We start from the raw sequence: 16,403 nt of genomic DNA on the forward strand, positions 1-16,403 counted from the left end.
CTGACTATATATTAGGTACAAGCAAACCTCAAAAAATTATTTTATAATAATCTAAAGAACAAATTAAATGAACAAACAAAATAGAAATAGACCCATAGATACAGTGGCCCAACTGATGGTTACTAGATGGGAGGCTGAGTGAGAAAGGTGAAGGGATTCAGGACAAATTGGTAGTTGCAAAAGTGTCATGGGGATGTAAAATACAGCATAGGGAATAGAGTTAATAATATGTTAAAATCTATGCATAGTGTCAGATGGGTACTAGACTTATCAGGGGGTCATTTCAAGTTATGTAAATGTCTAATCACTACTCTGTATACCTAAAACTAATATAAAATAATACTGAATGTCAACTATAATTTTAAAAAATAGTCACGGAAATATGTAGTATAGCATAGGGAATATAGTCAATAATATTATACCTATGTACAATTCAGATGGGTAACAGACTTATTGGGGCAATCAGTTTGTGAAGTATATAAATGTCTAATTACCGTGTTGTTTTCTACACCTGAAACTAATAAAAAAATGCTCCACATCATATGTCACCAGGAAAACACAAATTAAAACAATAATAAGACACCACTACACAGCCAAAATCCAGAGCACTGACAACACCAACTACTGGAGGGGACACGGAGCAACAGAAAATCTCATTCTTCATTGGTGGGCATGCAAAGTGGTACAGCCACTTTGAAAGACAGTTTGGTTATTTCTTAAAAAACTAAATGATTAGCATTAAGATTAGCAATCATACTCCTTGGTTTTTAAAGAAACTCAAAACTCATGTCCATACAAACACCTGCACGTGGTTGTTTAGAGCAGCTTCATCCATAATTGCCAAAACTTAGAAGCAACCAAGGTGCCCTTCAGCCGGTGAATGGACAAACTGTGGTCCATCCAGACAAGGGAATATTATTTAGAGCTAAAAAGAAATGAGCCACCAAGCCATAAAAATACGTGGAGGAATCTTAAATGCATATTACTAAGTGAAAGAAGCCAATCTGCAAGCGCTACATACTCTATGATTATTCCAACTATATGACATTTTGGAAAAGGCAAAACTGGAGACAGTTAAAAAACAAATCAGTGGTTGTAGGGGTGGCGGCGGTGGTTAACAGGCAGAGCACAGAGCATTTTTAGGGTAGTGAAAATACTCAGAATAATATTATAATGATGGATACATATCATCACACATTTGTCCAAACCCATAGAATCTATGACACCAAGAGTGAACCTACGGTAAACTATGGACTTTGGTTGATAATGACGTGTCAGTGTGGGTTCATCTTTGATAAATGCACTGCTCTGGTGGGAGAGGCTGACAAGGGGGCAGGCTGTGTCTGTGTAGGGACATGGGTTACATGGAAAAACTCGGTATTTCTCTCAATGTTGTGTTAAACCTAGAACTGCTCTTAAAAAATAAAATCAAAAACTGTTTTAAATTATAATATTACAGACACGTATGTATAAAGCAAAGTAAAGCCACCCTCAGCCCATCCAATCTCATTTGACAAGGTGCCTTTGACCATATATGTTTTTGTTTTGATTGGCAGCAATAAGTCTAAATACTAGGCTTATACTTCTGTTTTTGGGTCTGTCACCTTTAAGCAGTGTCTACTGACTTTGAGCCATGACAGAGAGTAAATTACTGTAGGGAAACTATTGCAATCTAACCACACTTCCCCTTTTTGCTGGTAATATTTCTAGATATTAAACATCTATGTGAACTGATGAACTTCAAACAGTACTTATTGACGCCCCGCTATGTAAGCTGCGTAAACTTACAAAGAGGCAAAACTCCAAAGAATCAAAGGCGAGTTCTAAGAAGCACTTACCTTGTTCATAAAGTAGTTTCATATTTGAATCTTTGCAGGCAACCAGGTTGTTGAGCAGTGCAATCACGCTTTGCATGGTGTTACCCAGAATGTTCTCCTGATGTTCCTGCAACCGATTATAATGCTCATAACTATATAGAGATAAAATTACATAAGAAGAATAATGACAAATGATCAAATGACCTCCATCCCTTCATTCTTTGCAGCAGGTTCCGTGATTATGTCTTTGCAGTCTGATGAAGCAGACACTTCCGCCCCATTAGTGAGTTAAGTGACTGGGGAGGCAGCCTGAACCATTCAGAGAACGGGCGCCACTGTATGCAGTCCCCTGACCGTGAGCTGAAGGACAGCCACGTAGCCCTCTGTGCTTCAGATGGGTGACAAAGGATGACAGTGACCAGAAGTCAACCTCGTGAAACTTAGGAGGCCACACCTGAAAGTCATCTTGAGATCACAAAGAAATATTTCTGCAGACTCAGGAGTAAACTGGTACTGATCTTTTCCTTCTGAAGTCTTGTACACTGCTGATGGTTATGTTGTTGGATATGACTTACTGCACCACTGCTTTGGTGTAATAAACTACACTTGGGACCTGAAAGAGTGAATTTTGCTTTCTTCGAACACTTAACATCGTATGGCAGGGAGTAACTTTGGTCCTAAAGAGAATGAGGAAAACGAATAATTCTTCAGTCTTCATTTCTCATTTGAAGGATAATTCTTCAGTCTTTATTTCTCATTTTAAAGATAAAAAAATTTCTTTGTAATTTTTAAGGGATCTCAAAAATAACTTGCTTTAGTTTTTTTTTTTCCTTTTTCATTCCTCTGAATCTTTTTAACACTTCAACAACACAGAACATAATAGAAACTAAGAAATTTCAAATAACAAAAATAAAGAGAATGCCTTTAAGCTCTGGGAGTAGGACGAGGCTAGCCCAGTGCAGAGGGGACAAGAAAAAAGGAGGCCCTCACCTTCTGGTTCGTGCAAATGGCTCACTGTCTGGTCCGCCTCACTCTAGTCCTGGCCCTGCCCCTGGACCACTCAGTTAGTAACTAGGCCCATCCTAAAAAGTAACAAGTATATCAATTTAGCAGGCTACACACGAGAGAGAGAGAGAGAGAGAGAGAGAGAGAGAGAGAGAGAGAGAGAGAGATGGTTTGCTGTATTTTGCTCACTCAACAAATAATTAATGTGCAGCTGTTATATACCAGGCACTGCTCTAGGCACTTGAGGTATATCAGTGAACAAAATAAGGTTTCTCGTCCTCACAGAAACAGACAACAAACAACAAGCATAATAAATATAATGTGTTAGAAGGTAGCAAGTGCAAAAAAGAGGAGAGAAAAGTGGGGACATTTGTGTTCCTTTACACTGACTAACTCAAAGCCAAAAAAGGAAGACTGATCATTAAAATGGAAAGCCGGTTCCTTGGACAGACCAATAAAATAGACAAGTTTTGGTGAGTCCAATCAACAGGAGAGTGGAGGAAACAGTGTAAAAGGTGACGTAAAAAGGTTCAAGGAAGATTTGTGGAGCTAAGAAGAGAATGTTCCTGCCCACTTGTAATTAGAGATGCCCATGACACTTGCTTTGGCCAATTAAACTCACTTGGGCAGAAACTTTAAGGGCCATTGAGGGCTTCACTGTCCCATTTTTCCCTCTGCCCTGGTGACCGGAAATGACCCATATGACACAGGCTCCAATAACCCACGTCTCAGAGTGAGGACATGCAGCGGAGCGGCCACGAGTGCTCTGATGGACACATGGCTTCCTGAGTGTACAAAAACACCAACACGCATCTGTCTCTGAAGCTGCTCTGTCAACAGATGTCTGCCTTCCACTCATGGGAGCCACTGGATTCATGAGTTTACTGTCTACGTCTTTGTCTGATAAGCCCCACTTAATATGACATAGTGTGGGAAGGGAGACCACAGAACAAGTCCTTGTTCCTCTCAAGATGATGACAGGACGAGCGGTTTGCTTTCCAAACGCAGACGCCTAGAAATTTCTTTCTTTAGAAACACACACTTAAGAGTGGATGTTAATGTTTGACTGTTTCACCAACACCAGCTTAAGAAGATTTATGTGGAAACCATGGTCTGCCACCAACTTCATCTAATTACTCTTACAGTTGGTTGGATGGAAAGCGTGATCGATAAGCACCAACATGGCATGACATGTTACTCATGATAAAGTAACTAACAATACATTGGAAACCTATTTTTTGTGAAGAAAAGAGAAGTTGATAAACCCTTTTTGGTCCCATTCAGTAAAATAACACATAGCGCTCCTTGTTCAAAGACCAGTCTATAAGCAAATATATGTCAGTCTTACTGGAGATAGGAGTATACCCAGCGTTCCTTTGATAGGCACATTTTAATGATTAAATGCACCTTTTCTATGATGCCCTTGACAATACTTCAGTTTTTCCTTGTGCTCACAGGGTGAGTACCACTTATGAATGTAGGCATTTCCTTTAACACAAAAACCCACTTTCTAAACCTCCATTTCCCCTGAAGACTAAGAACCAGGATCGTAGTCTGGCCAAAGAGGTGCTGGGACTCCTGAGATGGAGATGGAGGTCCCCTAGCACTGCAGAATGAAGGCCTTTGCTAGCCCCTGGTCAGTCTGCAAAGGGGCATATATCCAAGGCACACCCTGGTTATCAAGAGCCCCCACTGCCCTTATGACTGGGGGTACTCAGGATAAAATAGTTGATGCAGAGAATAAAGAAGAGACCGATAATCCTGTAACCAGACTGGGAGAAATGGTTCCCTTTCTATCGTATCCTTTGATGGTCACCAGACAGGAAGAGGGTTGAGGGGCTGGGTAAAAAAGGCAAAGGGATTAAGAAGTACAAATTGCCAGTTATAGAAACAGTCACGGGAATATAAAGTACAGCATAGGAAATATAATCAATAATATTGTAGTAACTATGTATGGTGGCCGATGGGTACCAGACTTAGCGGGGTGATCACCTCGTAACATACTCGTGTGTCAATTTCTAATAGCTATGTTGTACTCCTACAACTAATGTGATATTATATGTCAACTGTAATTGAAAAATAAATTTGAAAAATTGTTTTTAATGTTTTTTAGTTTCTTTGTTGGTTTTCAAGTTTTCATAAACTGTGAACTCCATTCAATATTAAGTGGGGCTTATAAAAATTATAGAATTATAAGTTTACTACCTGTTCCCTCTTATAGATATATACACTTCTTACATATTGAGGGGGAGGGAGACCACAGAACAGTCACTGCTCCTCTGAAGATGATGACATGCTTCTCTGGGGGGAACTAAGACAGCTAATGCTGTGGCCTAGATCATAATATTCCCCAGAAAGAATCCTAAATACATGGGAAGAGCAGTTCAGAAGGTGTAAACATGAATTAAATACAACTCTATTAACTTCTATCAAATTGAGTTATTTCATTTCTCTTAGCAACTTAATAAGATTTGTCCTTGCTGTTCACAAACACATTAGTCTACAGGGGATAAATTATGCATTGACAAACATCCCATTTTCTTCTCAGAGTAGGGGATTATATGAAGGGAGAAAACATGGGGGTTAGTATGTGAGCCCAGAGTTCTTGGGCACATGCAGAAAACCAGTGTAAAGAGAAAAGGACATGCTAAGTAAGTCAGACCAAAAAACTCGAGAACCACATGATTTCACTCACATTGGGATATCAAACTGAAAGCAACAAACAAGATAAACAAACAAAAACTCACAGACACAGACAACAGCTTAGTGGTTACCAGAGGGAAAGGGGGTGTGGGGGAAAGTAGAAGAGGGTAAAGGGGGTCAAATATATGGTGACAGAAGAATTGACTTTGGGTGGTGAACACACAATGCAACATACAGATGATGTATTACAGAATGGTACGCTTAATATTATTATAATATTAATATTAATATTAATTAATGTATAATATTAATCAATGTCACCCCAGTAAATTTCTTTTTAAAAGAAAAGGGAACCACAGGTTTAGTTCAAAGACCATGGGCCAGAGCTGGAGGCAAGGGACGACTTATTAGAGACTATGTCCTCATTAGATGCTCCTTAGGACAGCCCCTCCCCGCAAAGGCTATGCCTGAGTCCCAGGGTGGAAGAACTATAACAGAAGGCTAGGTAAAATCCTTTAGCTGTGTCATCTCATTTAATCATCACCAAAACACTGAACAGGCTACAGAGCCCCTGCTTTTTACAGATAGACAGTGAGGTCAGCGAGGTGAAGTGGAACTTGCCCAGAATCCCCCAGCTCTTCACTGGTGAAGCTGGGATTCCATGCCCCTAATCACCATGCAGCACTGCCTGGTGTCCACAGTACAGGAGGAGGAAGGAGGCGAGTCGGAGTCCCCAGACGAGTCAACACACCCCGGGTTCACCAAAACCCCCCTGAGGGCCCGTGGGGTTATATAAGAGGAATTTAAAGGAGCCCAGAGCAGGGGCTGGAAAGAAGCAGAGAAATGCTGTCTGGGGGCTGCTCTTGTAATGTTTTCCTCCTTCCTTTCATGCCACATGTGCCCTGCCCTGTGGCACCAGCACTTGGATCTCCTGGCTTCAAAAGAGCCTTTAGCACATATCACTATGCTATAAGACGTACAACCCAGGAAGCAAGATGTAGGCATTAGGCAACTATATGAAAGGAAAGAATGAGCATATTACCCCCAAAATGAAAAGGCACACTTGAGCCGCCATTAATCGCCACATTATTCAGACACTTAGATTTACCACTGGCTGATGGATGTGGAAGGAAGCTGAGCTCGTGGGAGAAGGTATCGCTGACATCCCACGGCCATTTAAGATTAGGATGGAAATCTTTAACTCCTTCATCCATAACCCATCGATAAGCACAGCTGACCTAATTGGTGTGCCCAACGCCACAGTGCACGAACATTTAATAAACAGAGCCCTTGAGAGTTCTAATCAAACATAACATTTGCCAGTAGAGATAATTAGAACTGAAGCACCAAAATTCTAGTGTTTGGCAACACAGATGAAACAACTTCATTAAAATGTACAGCGTTCAGCAAATGAAAGGCAGGCGAGCACTGGACCCTGAAGAATCAGCCTTCTCAAAACTAATTGCTTCAGTGCTTAAAGCGAACAGCTCTGAAATACCAAGGGCACAGCAAGGAAACGCGACTGAAAAATGATTAGCCTTCCCAAAGTGGTTTCACTGTAAACAGAGCATTATACTTTATTCTAATATCGGAAGATGTAAATGGCACTAAAAGACTTCAGACGTCCAGAGAACAAGTTTGGCAGGGGTCTGAACAGCCGAGGCAGGAAGTACTGCTAACGATCAGAAGTGACAAAGAACGATGGCCACGCTCTCCTGCCTTTGGTGTGGGTCAGAATTCAAAGGACAACAACAATCCTAAGGAGATTGGAAACCACTGAGAGAATGAAAAGCAGACACACACAGAGGGTGCACCTGCAATCTACAAACTCTTAGAAATACACACACAGCCTATCATAGTCAACACGTGTTTGGACAACTTGCCAGGGCAAGAAAGTAGCATTGCTCGGCGGGGTCCTCATCAGCTGGGCACATGCTCGCACATGGCACAAAGCTGCTGCCCCAGAATCTAGGGGGTGTCCACTCCTTTTCATACGTCCTTACGTAGGACTAGATGCCTAGAGACCTGGAGCCCACAGAAAAGGGTCTTGGGAGCACTGAGATGAAACAAATGTATTTGAGGGGAATTTTTGCATACTATTGACTTTTCACAAGACTCTCCCACCGGCAGCTCAAACTCAGTGGAATCTAAAATGAACTCATCATCTCTTTCCCCTTCACACTGCTTCCTTTTCTGTTTCCTGTTTCAATGAACAGTCCTACAGTCTGACCAGCCTGGCCAAATCCCGGAAGGACCTGGGGCCACCACCTTTCGCCCTATCAGCCATGAAGTCCTCCTGGTTCCCGCCTGAGCCCTTCCGGAATCTATCCTCTTCCTCAAGATCAAGCTGTCGTCATCATTGGCTGGGGCCACCACAATCTCCTACTGGGGTCTCTACTTCCAGCTTCACCTCCTCTACTGCTAACTACCCTCCTCATTCTAAAGTGGCAGAGACTCATCTCCATTCCTGGGGCTCAAATGTGGGGGCTGCAGGCCTGAGGAGTTCATCCATGTGTGGAAGGCGTAAGGCGGACGGCCACTGCCTCCCACAGTCCAGGGTGTGTCCAGAGCTCCAGTGGGACTCAAAGGTCTGGAGGGAAGGCAGGTCACAAGACCCAAGAGATGACAGAAGGGCACTGTCGCTCCAACGCTTTCAATCCCAGAGAAATACTGCATCTTGATTTTGGAAATATTCTCATGACTTATTGAACCAAATCCTGACTCTTGAGGGTGGAAAGCAGGAAAAGAAACAAGTGAGATTAAACTGAAAGGGCACAGGTTAACATTAATTTACTCATTTACTTCATACACGTATACATGGGCTTTCCTGGGAAGGCCAAAATTTGGGGGTCCAATGCGGGAATGTTTGGGGTGTGATGAAGTTGGGGCCGGGGTCACTGCCATTGGGCATTTGTTCTGCCAGGTGTGAAGCAATTCCACAGCTCATCTGTCCTGTGGTCGGGGCTTTGGGGGGCATCGCAGGCTCTGAGGAGGCTAAGGGAGAACTGTGAAGTATGCTCTTCTCCCATCTGTCTCCAGAAGTGTCTGACGCTCTCACCCTAGGATCCTGGAGGAATAGAATTCGGTCCCTTCTTTCACGTGGGTCATCATTTGAAGGCCTCCCTCCCTCATTCTGGTTAAAGCCATAACAGAAGAAAATTGTTTTCATTAGTTTTTAAATTTGACTGACAGATACTGCAGAGGCTCCTTGGGAACAGTGAATACAAGTTACTATTTGTGGCGCATCTCAGCAGCTGGCACAGAAGGGAGGATTTAGATCAACTGGTGCCATTTGCCAATCAGGATGCCGAGCCCGGCTTTACAATTCCTGTCCTCATGCAACACCAGTGGCAGCGGGCTGTGGGTGCCCTTCTGGCAGGTGAGTTGTATCGCCTGGCTTTTCCAGTGCTGCCCTTTCACGTGACGTACGCTTCCAGCAGGAAGCTTCCATGCGCTTGGGGTCCATCAGGGTCCTATGCCTCAAGGAGGTGCAGTGAGCCAGAGCCAGTGCTGCTCGGGCAGGAAACCCTGGCAACGGAGGCAAAGGGAAGCTGCCAGGACCCGTGTCCCTGGGGTCCAACTGGGCCCCATTGATGTGTCTGCCTGGAGTGTTGAAAGACAGGCCAATCTGCCCCACAACATGCTACCTGAGCTAAATATAGGCCAGAAGTAGAGGGACAAATGAGAAAATAGAAGTGTGCACTGAGACACACAACTCCTTCTGCCTGTTCCCTGCATCTCCGCCACTGTCCAAAAGTAGAACAATTGTCATCATCACCACCACCAAATAACAAAAATGAAGCCTTGGCAAATTAACATTCAGGCCAGATGCCAATTACTGGAGCCGGGGGCTATAGGCGAGGCTTTCCTTCTCGTGTTCTCATCACCTTCCTGTGCCTGCCTTCATCACAGCACATGTACCACGGGTACTGTAACTGCTGACTTGTCCTTTCTCCTGATGCCAAGCCCTTTGCGGGCAGAATTGGGACTTGCAGTCGTGTCCCCAGTGCCGAGGTGCGGTGTCTGATCTGTGGTGGCCTCTGGTCAATTAACAACAAAAAGTCTTGCTCAAGGTGCTTGCGCGAGCACAGCTGGAGGAAGAAACACACAGCTGTGGGATTCCCCTTCAGGTTAACTTGTCAATGACTAGAAATTGTCTTCAATTACGCAATTGAGATTGATCGAGCACCTAAATTTTGCTACACAATGGCATGAAGCAGAACCACAAAGGGATAAAAATCATCTTCCTCAGAAAGTTTTCCTTGGGTACATATTTACTTTTGAGTAACGTTCGCCATAGATGATAAATTCAGATCCTTTTACTTTAAATACATAAAGTCTCTCACATGCTCAACATTTGTCAAGGACTCGCGAAGCACTTGCGTCAGCATGCAAAATGTACACTCCAAACATTCCGAAAGATGTTGACACAGTTTTAATGGGACTCTCCATTAAAGATAATTGCTCACAAACATAAATACCCCATTCTCAAGAAAAAAATAGTACATGTGGTGAAAATGAATGGAAAGATCAAGACACACACTTATCACAGACATTTTCAACTACAGCTGTCTTTGATGGGGGAGTTTGCAAAGTTTTTGCACTGGGAGTTTCCCAGGTATCGTAGTCGGGGTTCCTGCCTCAAAGAAGTACTAGTAAATCTTGCAGGAGAAAGATTTTAGTGGGAATTGGTTAGAAGTTGACTTTAACCAAGGCTGTAGAGGCACACAAAGGAATTAGTGTAGGAAGCAGGAAGAAAACTGGGCTGAGCAAAACGAGCTGCTTGCCCTGCCCCCAAACAGCTGGCAAACCTGGAGCAAAGCAAGATTCATCCACTACTAGACTTTGGAAAAATCTCAGAGATCCATCTAGTTCAATCCTTTAAAGATGAAGAAACTGAAGCCCCAAGAAAGAAACATAGGGAGCAGGGCCAGGACTTCAACTCGGAGGAGCGTCTTCCTTTCCCAGAACCTCACTTTGCCCTCACAATTCTGCAAACCACCTCAGGGTATACAGAGTCAAGGAGGTACTTTCAAACTGATGACTTCTGCACGCACTGGAATAAAGCCATAAGTCAGCTCGGCTCCCTGGAGCTGCAGGTTCGGCTGACCTACCACCTTCTTTGGAAGGTCGGCTCTTTTCTCTGAACAGCACGTGGGAGGTGGGCTATTCCTAAGGAAATGGGAATCCCTCTCCACATCATGCCTTCTGGCTCCCATGCCCCAAAAGCAAATACTTTCTGGATCTGACAAGATTTTTCAGCCAGTTTTTGTTGCAGAGGGCTGTCTCTGAAGAGGTGACAGGAGAGTCTGGCCATCTCACAGAGTTGAAATTTTAAACAGGGAGCATCTTTTCCCAATAAATTATTCTGAGGAGGTTACAAATCAGACTTCGGGGACCTGCAAACACACATTTGGGCTATTTTAAAAGTCAGCACAGCCCGGATCTTTGTCAGTCACCCTGGAATTTGCCACACTTGGTATTTTATGCATGATCACACTTCTGTGTCTCAGTCTGCAGAACGAGGGCAATCAGCTTTCCTATTAGACATTGCTTAGATCATAAATTATACCTCTGTAATCACTTTGGAACATTTAATATGCTCCTTTTTGGCCACACAATGTTAAAACTATGGCATCTTGCAGAATAAATTGATTGCAATGGGATATAATAATGTGAGGAATTTTTCACCTCCCAGATATTTTGTGTCCTTACTGACATTTTTTAAAATTAGCTGGAAGTAGAAATAAGCAAAAACTAGGCAGTGTTAACGTGAGTCACGCTGGACAACCATGGGCAGAGGCAAGGGGTCTTGTTCTGGGAAAAGGTTTGGGAGAAGTGATCAGTAAACCCACAGACCCTGGGCATAGGCAGGGCATGTACTGAGCAAACAAGAATAAGGAGACTCCAAAAGAATCAGGAGACTGACCAACTTGACCAAGGGAGACAGTGACCATATATTGGCTGGTCCCCACTTCTGAAGTCTAGAAGGGAACTATGGAGAGCTTAAATTAATTTCTTAGGCCAAGCCAGGCCGGGCGTCTCCTGGGAGCCTTGAGACAGCAGCCGAAAGCTGACCCTACTCTTCAATATCTAGTCCGGGACAAACACCGATGGGGGTCTTGGCTACAGGCTGGATATTCAAGACTCGAAGGCCCACCATTCACATCCACTGTTTCTGCATCAAAGCAAGTCTCACCAATCCACAAAAAGTCCCCTGGAATGAGGAAGAAGGGGAAAGGGAAGGCTATGCTGTTTTCATATTTTTAACAATCATATCCCAACAAACAAGCCTCAGGTTTAAGAGCTTAGATGTCAAGATGGCTTCATTAGCTTTTCCTCATGCAAGTCAAAGAGCAGACCAGAAATCAGAATGAATGGGACAAAATGAGTGGATTGCAGCTAAGCTCCCACATGAAACAAACAAAAACAAAAACCCACAAGAGGTTTTAATGTGAAATTGTATAAATTTTAAACCCTACACACAAATACAGGTATAATGAAAATGTTTCCAAAGTAATATGTGAACAATGGGACTAGTCATCATTTTGAGCAGTCTGCCCAGATGATACCCTTTTATATTACAGAAGAAAAGAGTTCACTATTTTGCAAAAGGTAAGTGATGAATGATTTCTGCACGCAGCCGAGTGCCATTCCTTCAACAGCCTGCGCTGAAGCCCAGCTGTGCCAGGCCGACCGCAGAACTGAGGAAGCGCCCCAGATCCGCAGGGAGGCACCTGCCCTTGGGGAGCTTCCCATCCAGGAGGTGGGCGGGGCGGCCCCCAGAAGTGCAGGGGCAGTGCGGAGTGCTGATCAGGACGAGTGGGCAGAAGATCGGGAAAGACTCTAGGGAGGAGATGGGCAGGAGCGGGGCAGGAAGCATCAGCAGACTTGCACAGGTCTAGACCTTGAGGAACAGCCCCGACCGTGGAGCTCTGGAACTTGAGGTGGAGGAAAACAGGATGTTACAAAGGCTGGCACACTGAGGCCGATTCCTCAGAACTCTTAGCTGAGACTCTCAGACCCCACACTAAATCCGGGATTATAGCCACTGCCTCAAGTATACATTTCTTGTGGATGCGGTAGCGTTAAACACAAACCAGAAACACGCTGTCATTCTACATTACAGGTATCAGTTATGTCATCGGTGCACAGAGTAGGCAGGGGCAGTGCCATGTCACCCTCAGGGTCAGCTCCACGGGCCCCACTCCTGCCAGCTTCTCTCAGTTCCTCCCCTCAGCTCCGACCAGCACCTTGCTTTCTGCTTTTGCGTGGCCCTATGGGCCTCTGGGCTTTGACTTCAGACTGAACCTAAATGCACTGGACTACTCAACCTCGCTGGCTGGAAAGGCCAGCACTCTCTCCCTCGTTACATCAGACAGAGAAGGCAATACTCTCTGGGTGGGGGGGGGGGGGTTAAGGTATATGGATACTTAACTATCACTACCTATGAAGTTCCATGACGTGTACAAGGCTAATACTATTACTGATTCTGTTATTATGTGCAAACATGATTTGGCTGCGGATAGGCTTGATGGCAAAGGGATAACTAGAGGAATTCTTAAAAATCCTCAGAGCCTCTGCAGCTCGGGGACATTCATCAGCAAGCCTCAGTTTTGTTTTCAACTCTGGAATCAAACTGCTTTTGTACGAAAGCTCTCAGATAATGATACTTATGGCTTTCAAGAGATGGGGTTAGAAAGAGAGTATGTGAGACTCTGGATGTGGGGCATGGATATCAAATAGCAAAAATGAAAGAACAGCATATTATTAGCTATTTTTGTTTTTTAATGGAACTCACAGGCTTCTGTGTGCTCCCCACAAATGCCTCAGAATGGCAGTGTGGGCAGGAAGCCTAAATGAGGTTTCAGAAAAGATAATGGAACTTTAATGATGGAAATAGTAAGAAAATTAAGTCTAATCATGTTCCATTAAAAATACTCTTAGCTCCCATTTTTACTAAATTATTTTATTATGATTTTCCCTCTGTCTATTGAAATAACCTTTTATGGCAATTTGATTTGCAAGCATAAATACGTCTCATGTATTTTCCACTATGAAACCCTGTGGAATTAATAAGAAGAAATGGATCACCTAAAATGTTACCCATTCTGCAGTCAGGAAGGAACCATTCAGAGATGAATACTTTGTTTTATATTTATATTTGTGAGCAAAGCATTACACTCAATTAGAGTCTCATTGGACATGAATGTGTCACCTGCCAGAAGGTGATACATTCTTCCACCCGGCAGCTCCTACCACACCAGCCTCACTCCCTGCCAGCTTCTCTCAACAACACAACTCACCTCTGACCAGCCACAAGAAGTGCAGAAACTTGTGAAACGATTTTAACGAGAGGGCACAGAAGGCTGCTAAAAGGAAGCCACGTGCATCCCCACTGCATGTGCTGGTGGGTGCTCCACCACCGGTCACCTCACCTCCTCAGGCCTCAGCCCTCACACTTGTCCTCCTCCTACCACTCTTTGGTGGACTCTTATCATGCCTGCACTGATTGGTTATTATTGGCTAGAACTTGTGGACCCTCCTGCATAGCCATCTAGATGTGAGGCCTCGAGTAGAACGTGGGAAATTGTAAACAATCACACACTCTGGCAAGGGGCATGCAAACAGGGGACATGACACAGGAAGGCAGAAGACGCTGTTTACTCAGTCTCTGCAGAGAACAGAAGCACCTGTCGGGATATGCAGGTGGCGTTTTAAAAAGTCTTTCCAAAGCATGTTTACTTCCAAAAAGTGTCACAATGAAATCACAGTTCACTAATTAAATGAGTCTCTGGGCCAAATGCTGATAGAGGCTGCTAAGAACTGAAGGACTTATGAGGAGAAATTCAGAAAGACTAACACCTATGAGAGGAGGAGAGGCTAGAAGAACATTATACAAAGTCCAGACTTAAACCCATACTCATTCTCCATTCTGAGTTTGTATTAAGGTCTGAAGAGAAAGAAAAAATAATATTATAAGGAGAAACTTGTAAAAATGTTAACTCGAGATCATTACGTTTAATCAGTTTGTCAGGAGGAGCGACCGACAGTACACAGAAACCCACCAACAATAGGGTACTATACTCACATCCCTCAACCTAAGATAGATCAAGGACAAAATTAGTAAGGATATACATGATAACATGCTCCATAACATATACCCTATGGATATATGTCAAACTTTGAACTCTACAAAACAATTTTCCAATGTACACAGAGAATTCACGAAAAGTATCTCCAATATGTACAACAAAACATAGTAAGTTCCCCTAAAATAAAAATTCATTTACTGCATTAACACTAGGAATTAATTTAAAACCAAAGAAGCTTTTCTTAAATGCTACTTAAAAACTTTTGAGGGATAAAAGGACAAAACTGCAAAATTTTATGAACGACGAAAACATAACGCATTAGAATCTATGGGATACCACAAAAGCAGTTGTCAGAATAAAATATATAGTGTTGAATACCTACAACAATAAAAATATGAAATGAAGTACTCATTTTTAAAAGCTAAGGGAAAAAATGGAGTTACCAAATGAAAGCAAAAGAATAAAATTCAAAAAGATAAAAGCAGACTTTAATGAATTAGGAGATGTCTGCCTCTAGAAGGATATAATAGGTCACACAGGCCAAAACTGCCACCTTATAACAACTAGAAAAGTCCATATAAATTATAAAATCCCACTTGTAGATGTACCGGAGAGCTACAGAAGCACCAAGAAGTAAAATTCCAGGAAGTGGAGAACTTTCCCAAAGCAAACTGATGCTCCAGGCATTTCCCCCAGGGATATTTGCTGGTTCTGGATGATGGCTGAAAATTAGACTTGGTACCTACAAAGGGCCTCCACTGAGGGGATGAGAAACCAGCAATGGCTATAAAGGTTGTAGGGAGTGGAATGACAAACAGAAATCTGGAGTGACCTCAACGCAAAAGCAATATCCGCCCCCACCCCCCCAAAAATTACATTTGATTGGTTCTGTGGCTGCACAAGGCTGATGATCTGAACAGAAAGTCTGTAAAAGACTGTGTTAAATTTCCCATAGTCAGTGGTACTTAAGAAACTGGTAGTCAGGAAAAAGAATCCATTTTAAGCATTCAGATGGTCTCCCCCTTAAGACATTTGCCAGATTTTTAAGGTGTATGAGGCATTACATGTGAGAACTAGGCTAAGACATTCTGAAGGGTAGAGCTAAATCCCCCAGTGTTGCAAGGCTAAAGGAACAGTGATCTCAATCAAAAGTCCAAAAATCCAGAAAAGCCATGCCAAAAAAAAAACAGTACTGTACAAGAGCTAGATACAAGTCTTAATGAAACAACCCTGATACAGCTTACTTTGTAACTAGATGAAGTTGATCAGCCCTTCACCCTAAACGCCAAAGAAAAAAAGGGAGGAAGGTCTCTCTCTGATGGAAGATATAGTATCATCTGTAATTTATATAGTTTTACATAAAATATCTAGTATTCAATAAAAAAATTCCTAGACATGCAAAGAGGCAAGAAAATTTGACCAATATTAAGAGGAAAAAAGATATTGGAGTTATCAAAGAAGAATTTTAAAATAACTGAATAATACAAGAAAGAAAATACAAGGAAAGCGATGAAATAATGGAGAAATTCACCAGAAATCAGGAATTATTTAAAAAATCAAATGGACATCCTAGAACTAAAAAATTAAATATCTATGTTAACAATACCATGGATGGGCTTGAAAAGTAATTCAGATAAACTATACACTTGATTTCTGTTCTAGAAGACAGGTTAATAGAAAATACAAACTAAACATAAAGGAAAAGAAATGATGGAAAAAAGATAAGACTATAAGGGATATGTGGGACATTGTTAAAAGATCTAATGTGTATAATTTGAGCCCAGAATAAAGAGAAATATTTAAAGTGATAACAGAAATTTCCGCAGCTGATTAAAAACATTCT

The 16,403-nt window shown here is 42.7% G+C and overlaps 1 protein-coding gene across 6 annotated transcripts in view; it reads right to left on the minus strand.

The window, feature by feature from the left end:
- Positions 1–16,403, minus strand: part of ULK4 (unc-51 like kinase 4) — a 386,569-nt gene that overhangs the window by 160,407 nt on the left and 209,759 nt on the right. For 5 of the 6 annotated variants that reach the window (XR_013994884.1, XM_081072450.1, XM_081072448.1 and 2 more), the window contains one exon: positions 1,839–1,944. The exons of the other annotated variant lie outside the window; for it this stretch is intronic. Coding sequence is in view for 4 of the 5 variants with exons in the window: in XM_081072450.1 (XP_080928576.1) it covers positions 1,839–1,944 (106 nt within the window). In the remaining variant the exon portion in view is untranslated. The remainder of the gene's footprint in view (positions 1–1,838; positions 1,945–16,403) is intronic. 6 annotated transcript variants of the gene reach the window in all.

The sequence above is a fragment of the Rhinolophus hipposideros genome (assembly GCF_964194185.1).
Source record: "Rhinolophus hipposideros genome assembly, chromosome: 14".
Classification (NCBI taxonomy): Eukaryota; Metazoa; Chordata; class Mammalia; order Chiroptera; family Rhinolophidae; genus Rhinolophus; species Rhinolophus hipposideros.